At 40.2% G+C, this 17,066-nt stretch overlaps 1 protein-coding gene across 2 annotated transcripts in view; it reads right to left on the reverse strand.

Moving 5' to 3' along the window:
- LOC133451967 (noelin-2-like) overlaps window positions 1-12,472 on the reverse strand; it is a 61,655-nt gene extending 49,183 nt beyond the window's left edge. Inside the window, exons 1-2 of one of the 2 annotated variants that reach the window (XM_061731146.1) lie at window positions 12,455-12,472; window positions 12,230-12,341 (exon numbers count right to left, since the gene is read on the reverse strand). In XM_061731146.1, the coding sequence (XP_061587130.1) occupies window positions 12,230-12,289 (60 nt within the window). In that variant the 5' untranslated portion in view covers window positions 12,290-12,341; window positions 12,455-12,472. Of the gene's footprint in view, window positions 1-8,614; window positions 9,174-12,229; window positions 12,342-12,454 lie in introns of those variants that run through there. The other variant, XM_061731140.1, reaches the window with a different exon arrangement.
- Window positions 12,473-17,066: the final 4,594 nt, after the last annotated feature.

Below are 17,066 nucleotides of genomic sequence, written 5' to 3' on the forward strand. Positions count from 1 at the left end.
ACTTTTTCACCTTAATTGGTGCAAATTAGCCCCGCCCCTTCTTCTGATTGGTCGATATTTGATAGTTCCTATTTTCTGCCATAACTTTTGAATGGTTTGACAAAGAGTTGTGGGTGGTGTCATCGGACTCGGTTTTGAGTACTTGACCCTCATTGGCCTGAATTAGCCCCGCCCTTCTTCTGATTGGTCAATATTTGTTAGTCCCTATTTTCTGCTATAACTTTTTAATGGTTTGATATAAAGAGTCATGGGTGGTGTCATCGGACTTAGTTTTGAGTCCTTGACCATAATTGGTGAAAATTGCACGCACGAGGGCCGTTCATTGCTGCTTGCAGCTTTAATTTGATTTTAGAATTTTAGACTCAATTTAAATGAATTGGTTACAAGTGAAAGACAATTAATTGGACTGACTTGGACTGCCTTTATTTAAATGTGTACATTTTCTATGCTCTTTTTGTAGTGCTTTTAGATTACTTATATTACAAATTTACATGGCAAATTGAAATGTGCATTTTTGATAGAAAAACAAGTAATCATAATAATAATCACTGAGATTTGGGCCATTAACATTTGATTTGTAGTGCTAACAATTTTCAAAGCAAACAGACCAAATATAAAAATAACAAAATTGGAAAAAGAAAAAGACAATTAAATCAACTTAAGTCAAAGCACAGAAACAAACAAGATATATGTGCTTAAGTTTTTGGTACATTTCAAAAGAGCATGTTTTTGCCCATACTTTTACTACGTTAGCGAATGCGACGCGCTTTTCAATCCTTTGCTCAAAAATGAAAAAAAAAGCATAAATGAGTCCGCTTTTGTTGAGCCAGTTTTCAAGGCTGCAGCTCAGAGCAGGAGAGAGGCAATTATTAATATCTAAATGTCATCTAAGCTGTCATATAAACACGTTACCCTTTTTAATATTTTGGGAGTTTATTTAGGATCTCATTAGGTAGTACCGAGATGACAGCAAGTGTTCCCTGCGGTCCACATATTTGAACCTGTGTCACAACACATCACACACAAAAAAAAGCAAGATCATGAGCTTATTATGGTGAGATTTCACCATAGCTTCAGTTTGACCTACATACCATTAACATTTTAGACCAATTTAAAGAAACTGCTGAGCTCAGACGCTTACCAGCCAGTCACACTAATGTGACAGAGAAGCTGCCCTACAAACCCTGTAAAAGAATAATGGCTGATGAGGGAGGCATATGAAGGAATATGGGGAGCAGAGCGTGGAGGCCTGGAGGGAAACATCTGATTAATCAATCAACTGAGCTTGGTTTGGTAACCTTGATACTTCATTCACACTGAAGAGGAGAGGGAGGGAGGATTTAGAAGTGGAAGACATGGAGGATGAGAATAAAAGCATCACTTTTGCCTTCCAGCATATGTAATTAAACAGAGGAGGACATAAGCCACCTTGAGGCTCATTTCACACAAGGGAGAAATGATCAAAATCAACAGTCAGCTTAATTGATAATGACTGCTGCAAATGCAGAAACAGCAAATAACAAGGATTGCTACAATTCTGTAGTAACAAATGAATAATAAAAAATATGAAAAATTCAATCGAAAGAGAGTAACAGTTTTGTCAACCAAAGACGAAAACAATTCAACAGGAACAGCAGTAGGCCTGTTTCATGTAAAATTTACTAATCAAAGCAGCATTCATGAACTTCTGCAGTTTTTAGCTCACATGGTCCCTCATTAGGCATGAAGGTAAAAATACTTTTACAAAACTGTTCAAGAATTACCCTTTTTCTGTCGAGGTAGCTAGAGTAATGACAGCATGCTGTTAATGCAGCAAACACCATTCTGCAGCTGCAACGCAGCTGTCACTCATAAAAATCCCTTCTAATTAGGCATAGATATATCACCTACTTTAACATGATGGGATACATAAAAATGTACCCTGTGTACAATTGTATTGAATGTGAAATCTAGCGATGGAGACCAACACCATTACCAGGTGGTGAATATGTTTCTGCTTTTTCTGGGGAATGTCTTGCTTTTGGAGCCAATGAATTATAATTTGGCTTTTTTCCACTATCATAACAATAATTAGATCAACAAGTGGTCAAAAGAGACAAAAATAAATAGATGAGTGTTTAGATGATGCTTAACCTAAAGGGTAAAAAACTGAAAAAATGTATAAGCAAATGAAAAAGTTCAGATACTATGGGATAAATCTTGTGCCAGTAGGAAGTTAATTTGAATTATTTATATCATTCAATTTGAACCTGAATTGATTGATTTAAATGATTGCTTTTAAAATCTGAATCTGAATGGACTAATTTGAAATTTAATCTATTGGTTTGAATGTGTATCACAATAAAATCTAAACTGTATTTCATTCCCTAATTCATTCTCACTTTTCAGTTTCACTTCTCTTTATTCAACTTCAGTTTTTCCATTCAATTTTCTGTGCCACACATCCGGGCCCTCGGCTCAAGCAAAATTAGTTGAACACTGATGGGAAGAAGTCGATTTTACGAGAGTAATGCGCTTTACATCGTCTATACCTGGATGAGTGATGTCCAGCGACCATCGAGCCAACGTTTGTAAATAAATAAATAAAAGAAATGACAACACGTATGACAGGAAGAGTAATGTATGTACTGTATTAAAATGATGTTTGCCAAGGCAGCTCCTTGTGTGTCCTTTTCGAGGCTCGCAGAAAACCACGTGCATGATATTGGAGCATAAACAGTCCTTGGGCTTTAGCAGCAGCGGCTGACACCTCGTGTTTGATCCCATACAAGTAATTATTGGAAATACTCTGGGCACAGTGTTGTTTTGTTTTTTTTTTCCAACTTGCACAGTGGTTGACATTTTTTCAAACTCTGGTGGGCCGATGCGATCACTTCCCGCCTCTGGTGGCCGGTCCGGTAAAAGTGGACAGATATTCGCAGATCCCCACTTCTTTTTAGTGATTTACTGTAGGTGAGACTAAAGTTGGTGATAGTGAAGTTCTTGTATATTTTTATGTGGGGACCGCAATTTGTAGACGGCCCCTAAGTACGCGTCCTACAGCCATTACATATTGTCATCAACGTCTTTTGTGCAGTTTAGAAGTCGTTTTGAAGACAATTGGCTTGTAGTTTACTGTCTGTGTCTCAGTGGTTGGACAGAGGCAACACCCATGCTTTTACGCCGCGTTATTTAGGAGTTATTGATTGCAGAGGTGGGAACTGCGAATATCTGTCCAACTTTACCAGACCGGCCGCTGGGGGCCGGGAGTGGTCGCGTCGGCCCACCGGGTTTTGTCCCAGTACACCACCCGGGCACGTTGGGAAACAAAAAACAAAAAAACAACCACTGTGCACGGCGTACTTCCAATAATTACTTGTATGGGATCAAACACGAGGTGTCAGCCGCTGCTGCTAAAGTCCACAGACTGTTTATGATCCAATATCATGCACATGGTTTTCTCAGAGCATAAAAGGCCACACACAAGGAGCTGCCTTGCCAAATGTCATTTTAATACATACATTACTCTTCCTGTCATACATGTTGTCATTTCTTTTATTTATTTATTTACAAACATGAGCGTTGGTCCGATGGTCACTGGACATCACTCATCCAGTTGTTTACGCCAGGTATAGACGACGTAAAGCGCAATACTATCGTATATATAAAGAATATATAAATAAATAATTCTAATTCATGTCCTACTGACACAAGATTTATCATAAATACAGTAAAGTAACGCATACATTTAAAATGGAAAATTTATAACACTATAATTCAAAAGCTGAATTTACACACCATCAAAATAGTTTAAAAAAACCCATGAACTTACAATTATAGAAATGTTTTGTCTTTAAACTGTGAATAAACAGTAATACTAATGCTCTTTTAGCAGCTCAATCCATCCCCATCCACTTCTTGCGTTCATGTGTTTGTGTGGGTCGATGTGGGTTCCACTTGCTTGTGACTGCTTGTACTTTGCTGAACTTGCAAAGTACCACTACATGGCAGATGAGGAGTGGCTTTTGAGCCAGAAAGCTAAATCATGCAAGGGCCAAGCACATAAAAACACATTGCCACTTAGCCATCAGTTCAGAAGACATTACACTGACCTACAGTCAAGTCAAAAATAAAAAGCAACCCAAAAACTAAGAATTTAGAGGGTAAGTAGCTGTCAGGGGCTTCTCGTCAAATTAAATGTATTCAATGAGTCTGACAAAACGTGACCATGTCTATGAAAGCAGAGGTTTTGGCAGCATAGTTTGGAGTGTTCCGGTGCATTTGGGAGGAAGGACATCATTCATGACCTTATAAGGGCGACGCGCTACTTTGAAATAGACTATTCAGAATTGAAAATATTCAAAGACAGTTTCCAATCTTCCTTGGAATGGATATTCCAGCAAGTTCACGTCAAAGTCAGACTATGCAACGTGCAAAAAAATTTCAAAAGACACTAGTGCAACATCTCTGACTCTCCAGCCTTCAGCTAAATATCATGATAGTTAAACTGAGAAAAAACAAAAGCTACACAAGCGTGGCTCGTTTTGAAGTACCATGTTTGTAAAAATGATGGCAGCCTGGAGTAAGTTTGCAAATCTGCATTTGAACAAGTCCTGTAGAGCAATGTCATTTGAGCACACAAAACCAGAGCAAAGGCCTTTTGCTATAATACACAGTATTCTGCTCATATAAAACCCAACACACAACACCAACAACAACAGATCATACCAACTGTCAAACAGGATAGTAGAAGGATGGTTTCAGCATGTTTTGCAATCGTGAGATCATTTGTACGACAGCTAAAGCTCTGAAATCGGGTCATGCAAAATCACAGTGATCCCAAACACACCAGCAAATCTACAACAAAACAGATGACAAAGAAGTTTTAAGGTGGAATGGCCCAGTCAAAGTTTAGACCTCAACCAAGTTCAAATGCTGCAGTGAAACAGATGTCTGGGCATACATGTAAAAGAGCCTAAATGAAATCACAATGAACTAGATAAAAATCCACCTCAGCATGGTGATAGACTGATAACATCATATAGAAAAAAGAATGCCGCGAGTTACTGCAGATTGAGCTGGTTCTACAAACTACTGAATCGTGGAGTGTAATTAGCTTTTCAGAGTGGTCCTGCACTTTTGCTCAGTTATTGCTAAATGAATGATCACACAACTCAATATTTCATCTGTTGTTCATTATTTGTTCGTCTGATTTTAAGACATCTTTAGAACCAGACATCATCTCCAAGAATGTAAAAGTTTTTCTTTTCATGACTACATATGGTTTTCTTGAAGACTGAAACACTTTGCTCAAACCTGAACATAAGCACTGACTGTGAGATTTGTTTTCACCTTCAGACAGTTATTTACATTTTAGAGATTTCCTGTGCATCCTCTACGAGGAAAGCAAGTCCCTATAATACGGCCGTAGAAAGAAAAGAAGAAAAAAGATGAGTTACACCTCAAAAGTATGCACATGCAGGAATACATATTTGATTTAAAACATTGATGTGTGCAGTGGTCCGTTGGCATGACCGGGGATGCCAGGGTGTTGCTAGGGCAACAGCTCACTGGTCCTGTGGGTGAGTCAGCCCTCCCCAGGAGAAATGTCACTCCAGCAAGTCTGAGGCAGAGCATTCATTACCAGTGTCTGTACTGATGGATCAGCGTGCATGGGTGCGTGCATGCGTGTCTGCGTACCAGGCTGTTGTGCATGGGTTCTTATGAGAATCATAGTCGAAAATTATGTGAAAAATTATTTATTATTTATTAATTCATGTACATTTTATTTTCTGAGACTGTGTTCTAAACCTTTTTTTTTTTTACGTCTTTTTGCTTTCGCGAATGGTCAAATATTTGTTAAATGTTGATTCTGAAATCTGATTCATTTACCCTTTAATTCTCAAGATTCAGTATGTTCTTTTGCTCTCTGAAAAGGCACATATTCACTTTTATCAGAAACTATCTGTTATTTTTGCGCTTTGTAACTATTTGTACTGGGAGTGGGTCCTGATAAGCACATAACAGCAGAAGGAAGTGTTGTTATGCCGCACTGAGGAACAGAAAATTGAAGCCACAGATCCACAGAAAGATCTTTAGATTTAAACATAGACTAAAAAAAATGATCTTGTTCTGGGCTTGAGAACATACATTTGAGTGTTTGAACTGACTACCAACTGAAAAACTCAGACATAACCCAAGATACCCATTTTTGAATATACTGAACCAGTCAGTGAGTAAGTTGCCCAGATTTGCAGGACACAGTTACATCACAGTAGCATTGCAGAGTGTATTTATCCAGCATCCCCATTTTTATACCTACTTTGTTCCAAAATATGCTGCATTGGCTGTTCTTCATAATTGCAAGTCAAAGCTTTTTCTTGGTTTTAGTTTTTCTGTTAATGATAAATTATCATCAGGAGAAAAATGGTGCAAAAAAACTAACAAAAAACTTGTAAAAATGAAAATGTGAAACATAGACCATTTCAAGAAAAATGATTTACAATATTGTCTCAAAACAAACTACAGGAATGGATCAATGCTGAAGTCATCCATCCATCCATCCATCCATTTTATAGGGTCACAGGGGTCTGCTGGAGCCTATCCCAGCTCATTACAGGCGAGAGGCAGGTGTTCATCCCGGACATGTCCCCAGTCTATCACAGGGCCACATATGTAGGCCAACAACCACACACACTCGCTCCTACGGGCAATTTAGGATAATCAATTAACCGAGTATGCATGTTTTTGGACTCCGGGAGAAAGCTGGAGTAGCTGGAGGGAACCCAGACAAGCACAGGGAGAACATGCAAATTCTACACAGAAAGACTCCCGCCGGGCCAGGGAGTCGAACCAGGAACCTTCTTGCTGTGAGGCAACAGTGCTAACCACCAAGCCACCGTGCTGCCAGCCTGAGATTTACCGAGTCAAATTATGCAATGAGGAGACCCTGGTCCAGCTTAAGCCTGACTCACAACAACAATTTACCTAAATCACAACCTGCAAGCTTATTTGTTATGTGACCTCTCCTTCAGGATTATGGGCTTCAATGATAATTGAATGAAATTTGTGTAGGAATATATGATTCCATGGTCACGCAAGGCTGTATGATGGCATATAAGGCACACCAGATAAAAAGCATGGGGGAGTAGAGTCAAGTGGCAACTGGCAAGCAGTGGGAAATTACACCCCAGTTGTTTCCAGACTGTATCGTCGACATTTGATAGGGAGATTTGATCATTTGTCTCTTCCCATAATAGGCTTCCTCTTATTCGGAAAGTAAACCCAAAGCTTTGTTTCATGACAAAATATTGTAAATAGATAAATAAAGTACATACCAGTATGTGTGGTACAGTGAGGTCTGAGGTTAGGTAGTGAATTTATTCGTTCCGTTCATCTTGGAAGCCTGAATTCGTAACTCTGAATGATGTCACACCCGATCAGACCAAACTCCAGATGCATTGTCGTGGCTGTTCCTCATATTAAGCAATAGTAATTTATGATTTTTATGTCATATAGTTAGCTGGACTAATTGATGTTCATAAAATAGGGCAAAGCTGTTTAAAAACACCTGCGGAGTGGTTGTTGACCCAAGTAGCAACCATATGGAATCCACATCTGAGGTCTAGGTAGGTGAGGTTTCTCTGACTTCCCAAGTTGGAATTCTGACTTTGAGGGCGTCCCAGTTGAAACTTTCAACACGGAACTAAGCATTTCCGACTGCTGAGCACAACTTGAATGCACCACAGGCCCAAGCATTCCCACAAAGAATTAAAGGAGCCGTCTGTAAGAAATGGCCAAAACTGGTACAGCAGTCACTTTCAAAATATTGTTGAGCGGCGTGTACCCTCCCCCTCCTCCCCCCGACCAGAGGTTGCCAGGTAGGCTGCAGAATGCAGCAGGAACGTAGGCTGCCATGGCTGCGATAATTAGAGCCGAGCTGGCAACCCGGATGCCGAAACATCCGGGTTGCCTTCGTGACTTGGTGATTGGGAGATAGGTGGAGGGTGGAGCTTCAGGCCAAAACAAAAAATGACAACATAAACATCAGTTGAGGGCTGCAACTCCTCTTTTTAAACTGGAATATCCTGGCTTGAGTGCTGTTGTCAGTGACATAAGTATTTGAAATGAACATGATTTTTAAATGTCTGTTGACATATCGGGGTCATTTTATGATTTGTTTTATTATTGCTCTTACATACAGCTCCTTTAATGAGTTTAAGTGCAACCAAATGTATGTAATTTACATTTACTTGGTAGCTTGAAGCAGTATGACGGTTTTCAAATTTCAGCCATCTGTCATGTAGAAGAAATGCTTGGAATGAAATCAAGTGATTCACTCAACCACCCAAAACCAGCTGCTATGACAAGAGCTGTTAAGTCATTTTTTAAACTCAATCAATATCTTTTTTTTTTTTTTTTTTTGGGGGGGGGGGGGGGGTAATCAAAGTATGATACGGATATTGTATTAATACTTTTGGACCCCCCCCCCCCCTCCTCCAAAATAAAAAATGTAAAAGGCATAATTTGTCTAATTTAAATACCACCTGCACAAATGGCAGAGGATGACATTTAGATGGCAACAATTCAACACTTTTTGTCTTGCATGGGTGGTGAATGTGTGAGGGATACATACGCTGACGATCCGCTCGTGCGTGCCCTCAGAGGAGATGATGGTTCCGTTGAGCCCGACCAGCGACGGCAGAGTCTGGGACATCCAGTTAGTGACCATGGCCATAGTGCTGAGCACCGCACCAATCTTCAGCATGGGAACACTCATCCTGACGCACACACTCACATACCACACACGGGCGCACAATAGGGAACTCTGACGCGCTCTCACACACAGACCAAAGTGTCGACAGCACTCATCCTCATCACAGCATGATGATGCTACAGGTAAAACCGATGTCTACACGCAGAGCAGGGTAGTTGTTGGGGGTGGGAAAAAAAAATAAAAAATCAGCCAGAAACGAGATTTCCCCGCTGCTGAAGTCTGGGCTCCGACACGGCTACAAGTTAGTGAATAATCCCTGTCACAAAAAGCCACTCCAGATGCTTCCACGTGAAAACAGATCAAGTCCAAACATCCAGCACTCAGCTCAGGCTGCAGAGGGGGCTCCTGGTAACAGCTGGTTTGAAACGTGTGCGAGTGAGGGAGTGTGTGTGCATGTTTCCTGGACTCCTTCCTCCGGCTGGCAGTGAGGCGTTGTGGCTGAGCCAGCACTGCTCTCTCATTTATCCACTAACTCTCTGCCTCTCCCTCCCTCCACCCTCACCCAGACACAAACCACCGTCTCTTACGCTGATGCTCACTTATTCTCTCAACTTCCTCATCCCACCAGCAAATCCTCCCCTTGAGACATATTCTCTGAACCAGCACCGGGAATAATACATGCAGAGATCTGAAAAGATTTTTTTTTTTTTTTTAAACACATTAATCCAAATTCATCCATTTCTCTCTTGTAGATCTTTTTTCATGTTCACTGCCTTTTTATTTCCCTGATCTATAGTTATCTCCTTTTCATCTGATTGCTGGCAGATCAGCCCTTTCTTTTCCCTTCCGTCTATTGTCCGCTTGCTTTCCCAGTTATTGATTAAATGCACATGCCTACATGAATACACAATGCTCTGGATTGACCTGTTCCTTGTCTGTGTGTGTCAGGAAGAAGAGGTGGAGGGGGGGGGGGGGGGGGGGGGGGGGGTGTTGCTTTAGCATGATAAATTGATGCAACACTGCCACCACGTGGACAGCAGTGCCTGCTAACTAAATGTGCAAGCTGTTTCTTTATTCTGAATCGAGAGACCTACCCGAGGTGCTTCATTTCCCCTGTGTCGAAAGGATTTCCATGGCTGTGGCAAACTCTCAAAATAAAATCCTGGCAACCCACTCCTTCTGTGTTTGTGTCCACTTGTTCAGGGACTGCGCATTTCAAGGTAAGAGTTGGCAAATCAGGAATAGCACTCGGGTTTCACAATGAGATGCTTAATCTTATATGCAGTTTCTATTATACTGTTCTTTTCACTAAACATGAGTGCAATAAAAAGCCAACACGTATTTCTCCTGTCATGTGGAACACGTGTCCTGGCACCAGTGTGTCAATCATTAAAATATCTGTAAAACTCCTCCCATACTCCTCCTGCAGCATCAGCAGCATGATTGGCAGTCACCACACTTCTGTTGTTCACAGTACACAGTGTTGTTGTAAAGACCAGGCGATGTTTATGCATTTACTTGTACCAGAACAACACACAAAAAATAAAAAAAAGCTTTGATTATGCAGTTGTCCAGTATGAAAACACTAAATGCTCACTTAGAGAATATACTTAGAACAAAAATGTTTAATAGCCAGTTTCCAACCAGCTATTAAAAATGGTGTCCATGAAGTCGAACAGAACATTACGGACAGCTGATAAATGGGGTTTTAGTGGCAACCCTCTTGTAAAAGGAACTACAGAAGTGTAGAGCGATTCAGGTTTTACTTCTGGAGCAGTCGTATAATTGTTGACAGTTCTAGTAACCCATAATAAATATTTTATCATCCCTTTGTTCTCTTCAGAGGGAACGTGCTCACCCTCTCTCATCTTTGCTAAGAGCCTGCAAGATACACATGGATTATACATAAATCGCCCTTCAGCAATTGGCAAATATTCCGAACTAACATAAATATTTAAATCACCAGCACTTAGGAGTAACGCAATCATCATGAGATGGAAGGCGAAACAAAGCGAACATGACAAGTGAGGTGTACGAAACATCTTTGGGGTATTTATGGTCACTGCCTCAGGTGCTGCATTTTAACCGGTATGCATTTTATGAACTAATACCTTTGATTGAGCAAATAGATAAGATTGCAATACATAATATATCACAGTCCAATAAATAGGAAAAGGAGGAAAACTCATGATACTAAACCTAAAAAAAGAGCCAATAGAATTTAAGGACATCGTAACCAACAGAAATGTTTCAAGCAGACTGGAAGCATTTAAACATCAGAGTTCCACTGACTTTTAGAAAGCTCAACATTTTCCTTTTGGTAAAAAAAAACAAACAAAAAAACAGACAATGTTGCGCATATAGCGCTAAATTATTGTTAATTGATCTCAATTCAGACTTATTATTAACTAGCACCACCTAAGGTAAGATATTTAAAGCTACGCAATTTCAACCAAGCCCACTTATTGTCACTTTCAGTGAATATCTCTTCAATATCCTCTTGCTCATCTCATGAGTGTCCTGGAAAAAGAAAAAATGAAAATGACCACAGTCTTCATACACAGTTCCTGCTTCATGCACTGGAAACATGGCCGCTGCCGTCCACCCGAAACTTACAAACATCGTTCTATGAAATGCAATAGCACATGAAGGGGCGGTGGTGGTGGTTTTAGGGGTATTGATGATGAGGTTTTTCTTTTTTTTGTGGGGGGGGTCTTGTTCAGGTATTACATCATCGAGAAATGGCTTACTCTACCTTTATAACAACAATAATCAAAGAGAATATGTGTTTATTAGAACTAAGATATGTGATTGAACATTTAAAAAAGAATGAAGTTCACTGAAAGATGCTGGTTGATTCAGAAATAAAAATAACGAGGAATTTTGACTCCCTGTCAGACATATCTGATTATCACACTATTACTGCAGTGCCTTTACACTTGAGCTGGTATTTTGTTATACAAAATCTTTTAGGTGAGGAAAATGGAAAAAGCGGAAGAAGAAAAAAATTGAAGTAATAAGGCTCATACAGCTTTGGGGAGGATCTTGATTTCTTTACGTACAAACCTCAGAATATGAATATATAATTATTTGATGTAAAGATTAGCCAAAGAAAAAACTTGGGGATTCTGTTCTGACCTGCTCTGGGAATTAATGTTGTATCTACCCAGGCAACTTCTTTTGGTTCAATGAAATATTTCATTTATTTGAAGAAGGTTTTTATAACAAAAGGCTCCGAGTGATAAAACCCCAATGAAATGGTTCAACAAGTTATGTTCTTGGCAAGATATGAAAATGCAGTGAAGATGCATTATTAAGCTGCTGGCTTTGACGGAGTCTGCTGCTTTTTGTAATAATTGTAAAGCCTCGCTTGAAGTCAAGGACATAAATAAAGGGAAATGCATTATCACTCACACACTACAAATCAGATTACTTTAAAAAAAACAACTGAAAATATGTAATAAAGATGAGAAGTAATGTCAGCTTATCTGACAAAAGCATGTGAAGTCTAAGTTTGGGGCGCCAGCATCTTACCTCGCATGAGTTTATGGTGATCAACAGCTGCAGCACCCAGAGAGCTTCAGGTTGACCCATCACTGTCCTCTCCTCTCACTCTGGTATCCCTTGTTTTCACCTGGCTGTGACTCTGAGAGCATGAATGAAAAATAAAAAAAGTAAATTATTAAGGAACCCCTGGACTGGACTGGACTGCACCCCTTCATTCAGCACAGGTTACAGACTACTGTGACTGTGAATCACCTTTGGCTGTGGAAGAGGAGTGCAGTCCCGGAGTTGGCGGCATGCTGAGGAGAAGCACTCAGGCGCCGAGTGGAAGCAGCCACTGTCTTGGAGAATTTTGGAGGAGAGGCATACAAGGAGGAGGAGGAGATGGAGAAACGGATGATAGTTATTACGTCAACAAAGGCAGGATGAACATGAAGAGAGTGCTGTCCAACTCTTAGGCAACCCCTTATTTAATTTCTTTCAGAGCTTTAGTAACATAGAATTATTTATCCATCTCCTTATTAAAATAAAAATGTAAAACACGGTGACCAACATTAGAGCTGAATTGATTACTGGCTGTTTTTAAGGGAAAAAAAACAAATCAACTGACAGTATAATATAATCTGCACAAAATAAAATTAGACAATGTGCATAAACAAAAAGGATTCTTCTAGCTAAGGACCATATCCAGCGTAACCTCTGATCTGTGCAGTTTTAATTCCTTTTAATGGAGACATGCTACTGTAGTTTCTTAATCTTAAACAGACTAGAAAATAAAGATGTTAAAAAGAAAAAACAAGACGAACAATGCCTCAGACTTTTGAACAATATTGTATGTGTGTATAATGAACAACAAAACAATTTGTTGAGTAATGAACAAGCCATCAGCAACTTTTGTGAAAACATGATGCTTCTGTTTTCATACACCTACTGTACTTTCTGTAAACCTCCAGTTGTTAAAACTCCTTCTTGGTGCAACTTCAAAGAACGTTAAGAGAATCGGATGATGAATAAAATGCATAAAATGTTGCTGTATTAGTGATTGTGTTGTTTTTGTTTTTGAAGTGTGGGCTTCAAAAATATACATCAGTCACACATCCAGTGTGTGATCATCAAAGTTGTTAACATGTAGTTTTATAAATAAAAAACCTACCTCAAATATATATATTTGTCTGACATAAAAACGTACCAAAATTCTACAAACATAACAAAATGCCTCCCTGGATGATGTCTCTGTCCACAGTTTATAATCTGATTAAATATATATGAGAAAATGTTGAATTTTGCCATGAAATCACGCGATATGAGCAAAACGTTTTCAGCCCAAGCTTTTAGAGATATGAGCAGCACTCTGATTATAGTATATTGTTTGCATCTTTCTTAATGTCAAAAAGAAAGTACCAGAAAAATCATATTTAATGTTGATAACACAGATTGAGCTATTTCTGTATAATACTGTGCCCACACCTCCAGTTTTTTTCTCTTACCTGTAAATAATTACAGGGGCAATCATCTCAGACTGAATTCAGTGAGTAGATAAGTGGGGTTTAAAGTAAAATAGCAAGAACTACACTTCCTCAGATGATTGAAGGGTTTTGCTGAGCTCAGAGATCATCTGCATTTTTTTTTCAGTTTGCTGGCAGCCACAGTGTGTCATAACAGAGTTAACTGATGGAATAATCACCGGAAAAAGCTTGTTTTTTTTCCTTTTCATGACTTAGAAGAGTTGCCTATGTAACAGACAGGTGCTGTTTTCTCTACTGTTTTTCCCTATTGTTTTAAAACAGTTTTCTTTCAGTTACAGACGCTCTTTAATCCTAAAAGATACTAAAAGACAGCAGATATGCTGCCACTCTGACTTAAGAGTCTGATAACCCCCATGTTACACCATTCATGTTTCGTGTCTGAAAATTGGTAGCTAAACACTGCTGGATGATAACTGTTCATACGCTTCTTCTAAAAGTTACAGCATCCTGGGAGAAGCTCCTGTTGTACATGTCAGTTCAAACACATGGGAAGGCAGAAAGAGGTCAAAAGATTGGGCAGCGATTAGGGGGAGTTGCAATGAGCAGACATGTTCCTACAACTCCACTGGCATAGCAAAATCGTGAAAAACGTGGCTCCATGTCAACCCAACATCAGGCCGATGAAATACTGGAATCAACTTTGGTTCAGAGTTAAGGCACAAGAGCAAGATGTGTAAAATCACGAGAATTAGAGAAGAAATCAACCAGCCGGTTGTGGGCGTTTCTTCAGCTTTAGCGACTTCCCTAGGCTCTGACTTGACTCTAGACTGTTTTGATCCTATAGACCTCCCTGAGCTGACTCGTCAATAGAGCTAAGTCTACCACATGTATGTTAGACCCCATCCCGACTCGACTATTCAAAAATATTTTTTCTCTTATTGGTGCGACAATACTGGACCAAATAACCTATCCCTAAGTTTAGGATATGTACCACAGGTTTTCAAAGTTGCAGTAATTAAACCTTTACTTAAAAAACCTTCTCTTGACCCAGACACCTTAGCTAATTATAGACCAATTTCCAACCTTCCGTTTGTATCTAAAATTCTGGAAAAGGCAGTTTCAAGCCAGTTATGTGACTATTTGTATAGAAATGATCTGTTTGAAGTCTTTCAGTCAGGGTTCAGAATGCATCATAGCACAGAGACAGCACTGGTTCGAGTCACGAATGACCTTCTTATGGCCTCAGATAAGGGATTAGTGTCCATACTGGTTCTACTGGACCTCAGTGCTGCTTTTGACACTGTAGATCACAGCATTTTACTGCACAGGTTAGAGCATGTTGTTGGGATTAAAGGGACAGCTCTACGTTAGTTTAAATCATATCTATCTGACAGGTTCCAGTTTGTTCATGTACATGAGGTTTCTTCAGAACAGTCAAGGGTCTGTTATGGTGTTCCGCAGGGTTCAGTGCTAGGGCCAATCTTGTTCAGTTTATACATGCAGCCATTGGGAAGTATAATCCAGAATCACGGCATACACTTTCATTGTTATGCTGATGATACGCAGCTCTACTTGTCTATGAAGCCGGATGAAACAGAACTGTTAGTTAAACTTCAGGCATGTCTTAGGGACATCAAGCACTGGATGTCCAGAAATGTCTTGCTTCTAAATTCAGATAAAACAGAGGTTATCATTCTGGGTCCAGAGCATTTTAGGAAGGGATTAGATGGTGTTGCGATGGCTTCCAGTGCAACTGTGAGAAACCTTGGTGTTGTTTTCGATCAGGATTTGTCATTTAAACCATATGTTAATCAGGTTTGTAGAATAGCATTTTTCCATATCCGTAATATAGCAAAGATTAGGAAAATCCTCTCGCAGAGTGATGCAGAAAAACTAGTTCATGTGTTTGTATCTTCTAGACTAGATTACTGCAATGTGTTATTAGCAGGATGTCCATGTAATTTGCTGAATAGGCTCCAGCTAATCCAAAATGCAGCAGCCCGAGTGCTGACAGGAATCAGCAGGAGAGACCACATCTCTCCAGTGTTAGCGTCGCTCCATTGGCTACCTGTAAAATTCAGAATCCAATTTAAAATTTTATTACTTGCGTATAAAGCCCAAAACGGCTTAGCTCTGCATTATTTGCAAGACCTGATAGTGCCTTATGTTCCTGGCAGAGCTCTCCATTCTCGGAGTGCAGGTTTACTCGCAGTTCCTAGAGTATCTAAATGTAGATTTGGAGGGCGGGCGTTCTGCTATCAGGCACCATTACTATGGAACCAACTTCCAATCTGGGTTAAGGAGGCTGACACTACCTCCACCTATAAAACTAAACTTCAAACCTTTCTGTTTAGTAAAGCCTATAGTCAGTGTTTAGTAAACCTCTAGCTGGTGTTGGTAAATCTCTAGGTAGTGTAAACTCTAGTGTGTTAGAGTCGCTCCTGTAGTTTCTTGTGCTGGCCCCCCCTTTTCTTCTCTTTTGTACATGGTGCAGCATCCTCTGCCGGTGGCGAAGAGCATCTCTGAATGCACAACACCGGAACCTGCAGTGTGGGAGTGAGAGGGGCAAGGTAACGGCCCCTTTTGGGCGGGGGAGAAGGTTTGTCCCTCAAGACTCCTCTCCCTGGCCCTGCCCCTTCTCAACCTTTCCCCGACCCTGCACCCCAACCTGGGACTTGCTGATTGGGCCGGAGCTTGGGGAGCTGCGTGCTGGCCTGTGGTCCCCACCCCTGGTCATCCCGTTTCTGCTTCCACCTGCCTGCAGTCCCCACCCCCGGTCATCCCGTTGCTGCTTCCACCTGCCTGCTGTGTTGTTGACGTCCCCGACCCCCAGACCGGCCCTCGGCAGGAAGGTCCCCCCTTATGAACCTGGTCCTGCTCAAGGTTTCTTCCCTCCTAAAGGGGAGTTTTTCCTTGCCACTGTTTGGCTTAAGGTTTTTCTCCCACTAGGAGAGTTTTTACCTGCCATTGTTTATGTAATAATTGCTCGGGGGTCATGTTCTGGGTCTCTGGAAAGCGTCTAGAGACAACTTTTGTTGTATTAGACGCTATATAAATAAAATTGAATTGAATTGAATTGAATTAGATGTTACAAGGACACTGTAAGTCCAAGTTCTAACAGAGAGTAAGAAAGGCTTTTATGTATTCCTGTTCTATCATCACGAGTTCACTCTCAAAATATCCAACATGCAAGTTTGTGATAGCCAATGGTTTTATCTGTTTTTTCATTATTTATGGTACATAACTGCTCTTAATAAGTTTTAGTTATTTCTTGTATCAACAGTTTTCTTCTTTTTTGCTTCTGTGTTGATTGTGCTGTTTGTTTACACCACGTGTGTGTTCTGCTGGTGCAGCTGCCATCCAGATGCATTTCACTAGTAATTATTGCCTTTCCTGTGTTT

The sequence above is a fragment of the Cololabis saira genome, chromosome 1 (genome assembly GCF_033807715.1).
Source record: "Cololabis saira isolate AMF1-May2022 chromosome 1, fColSai1.1, whole genome shotgun sequence".
Taxonomy (NCBI): Eukaryota; Metazoa; Chordata; class Actinopteri; order Beloniformes; family Belonidae; genus Cololabis; species Cololabis saira.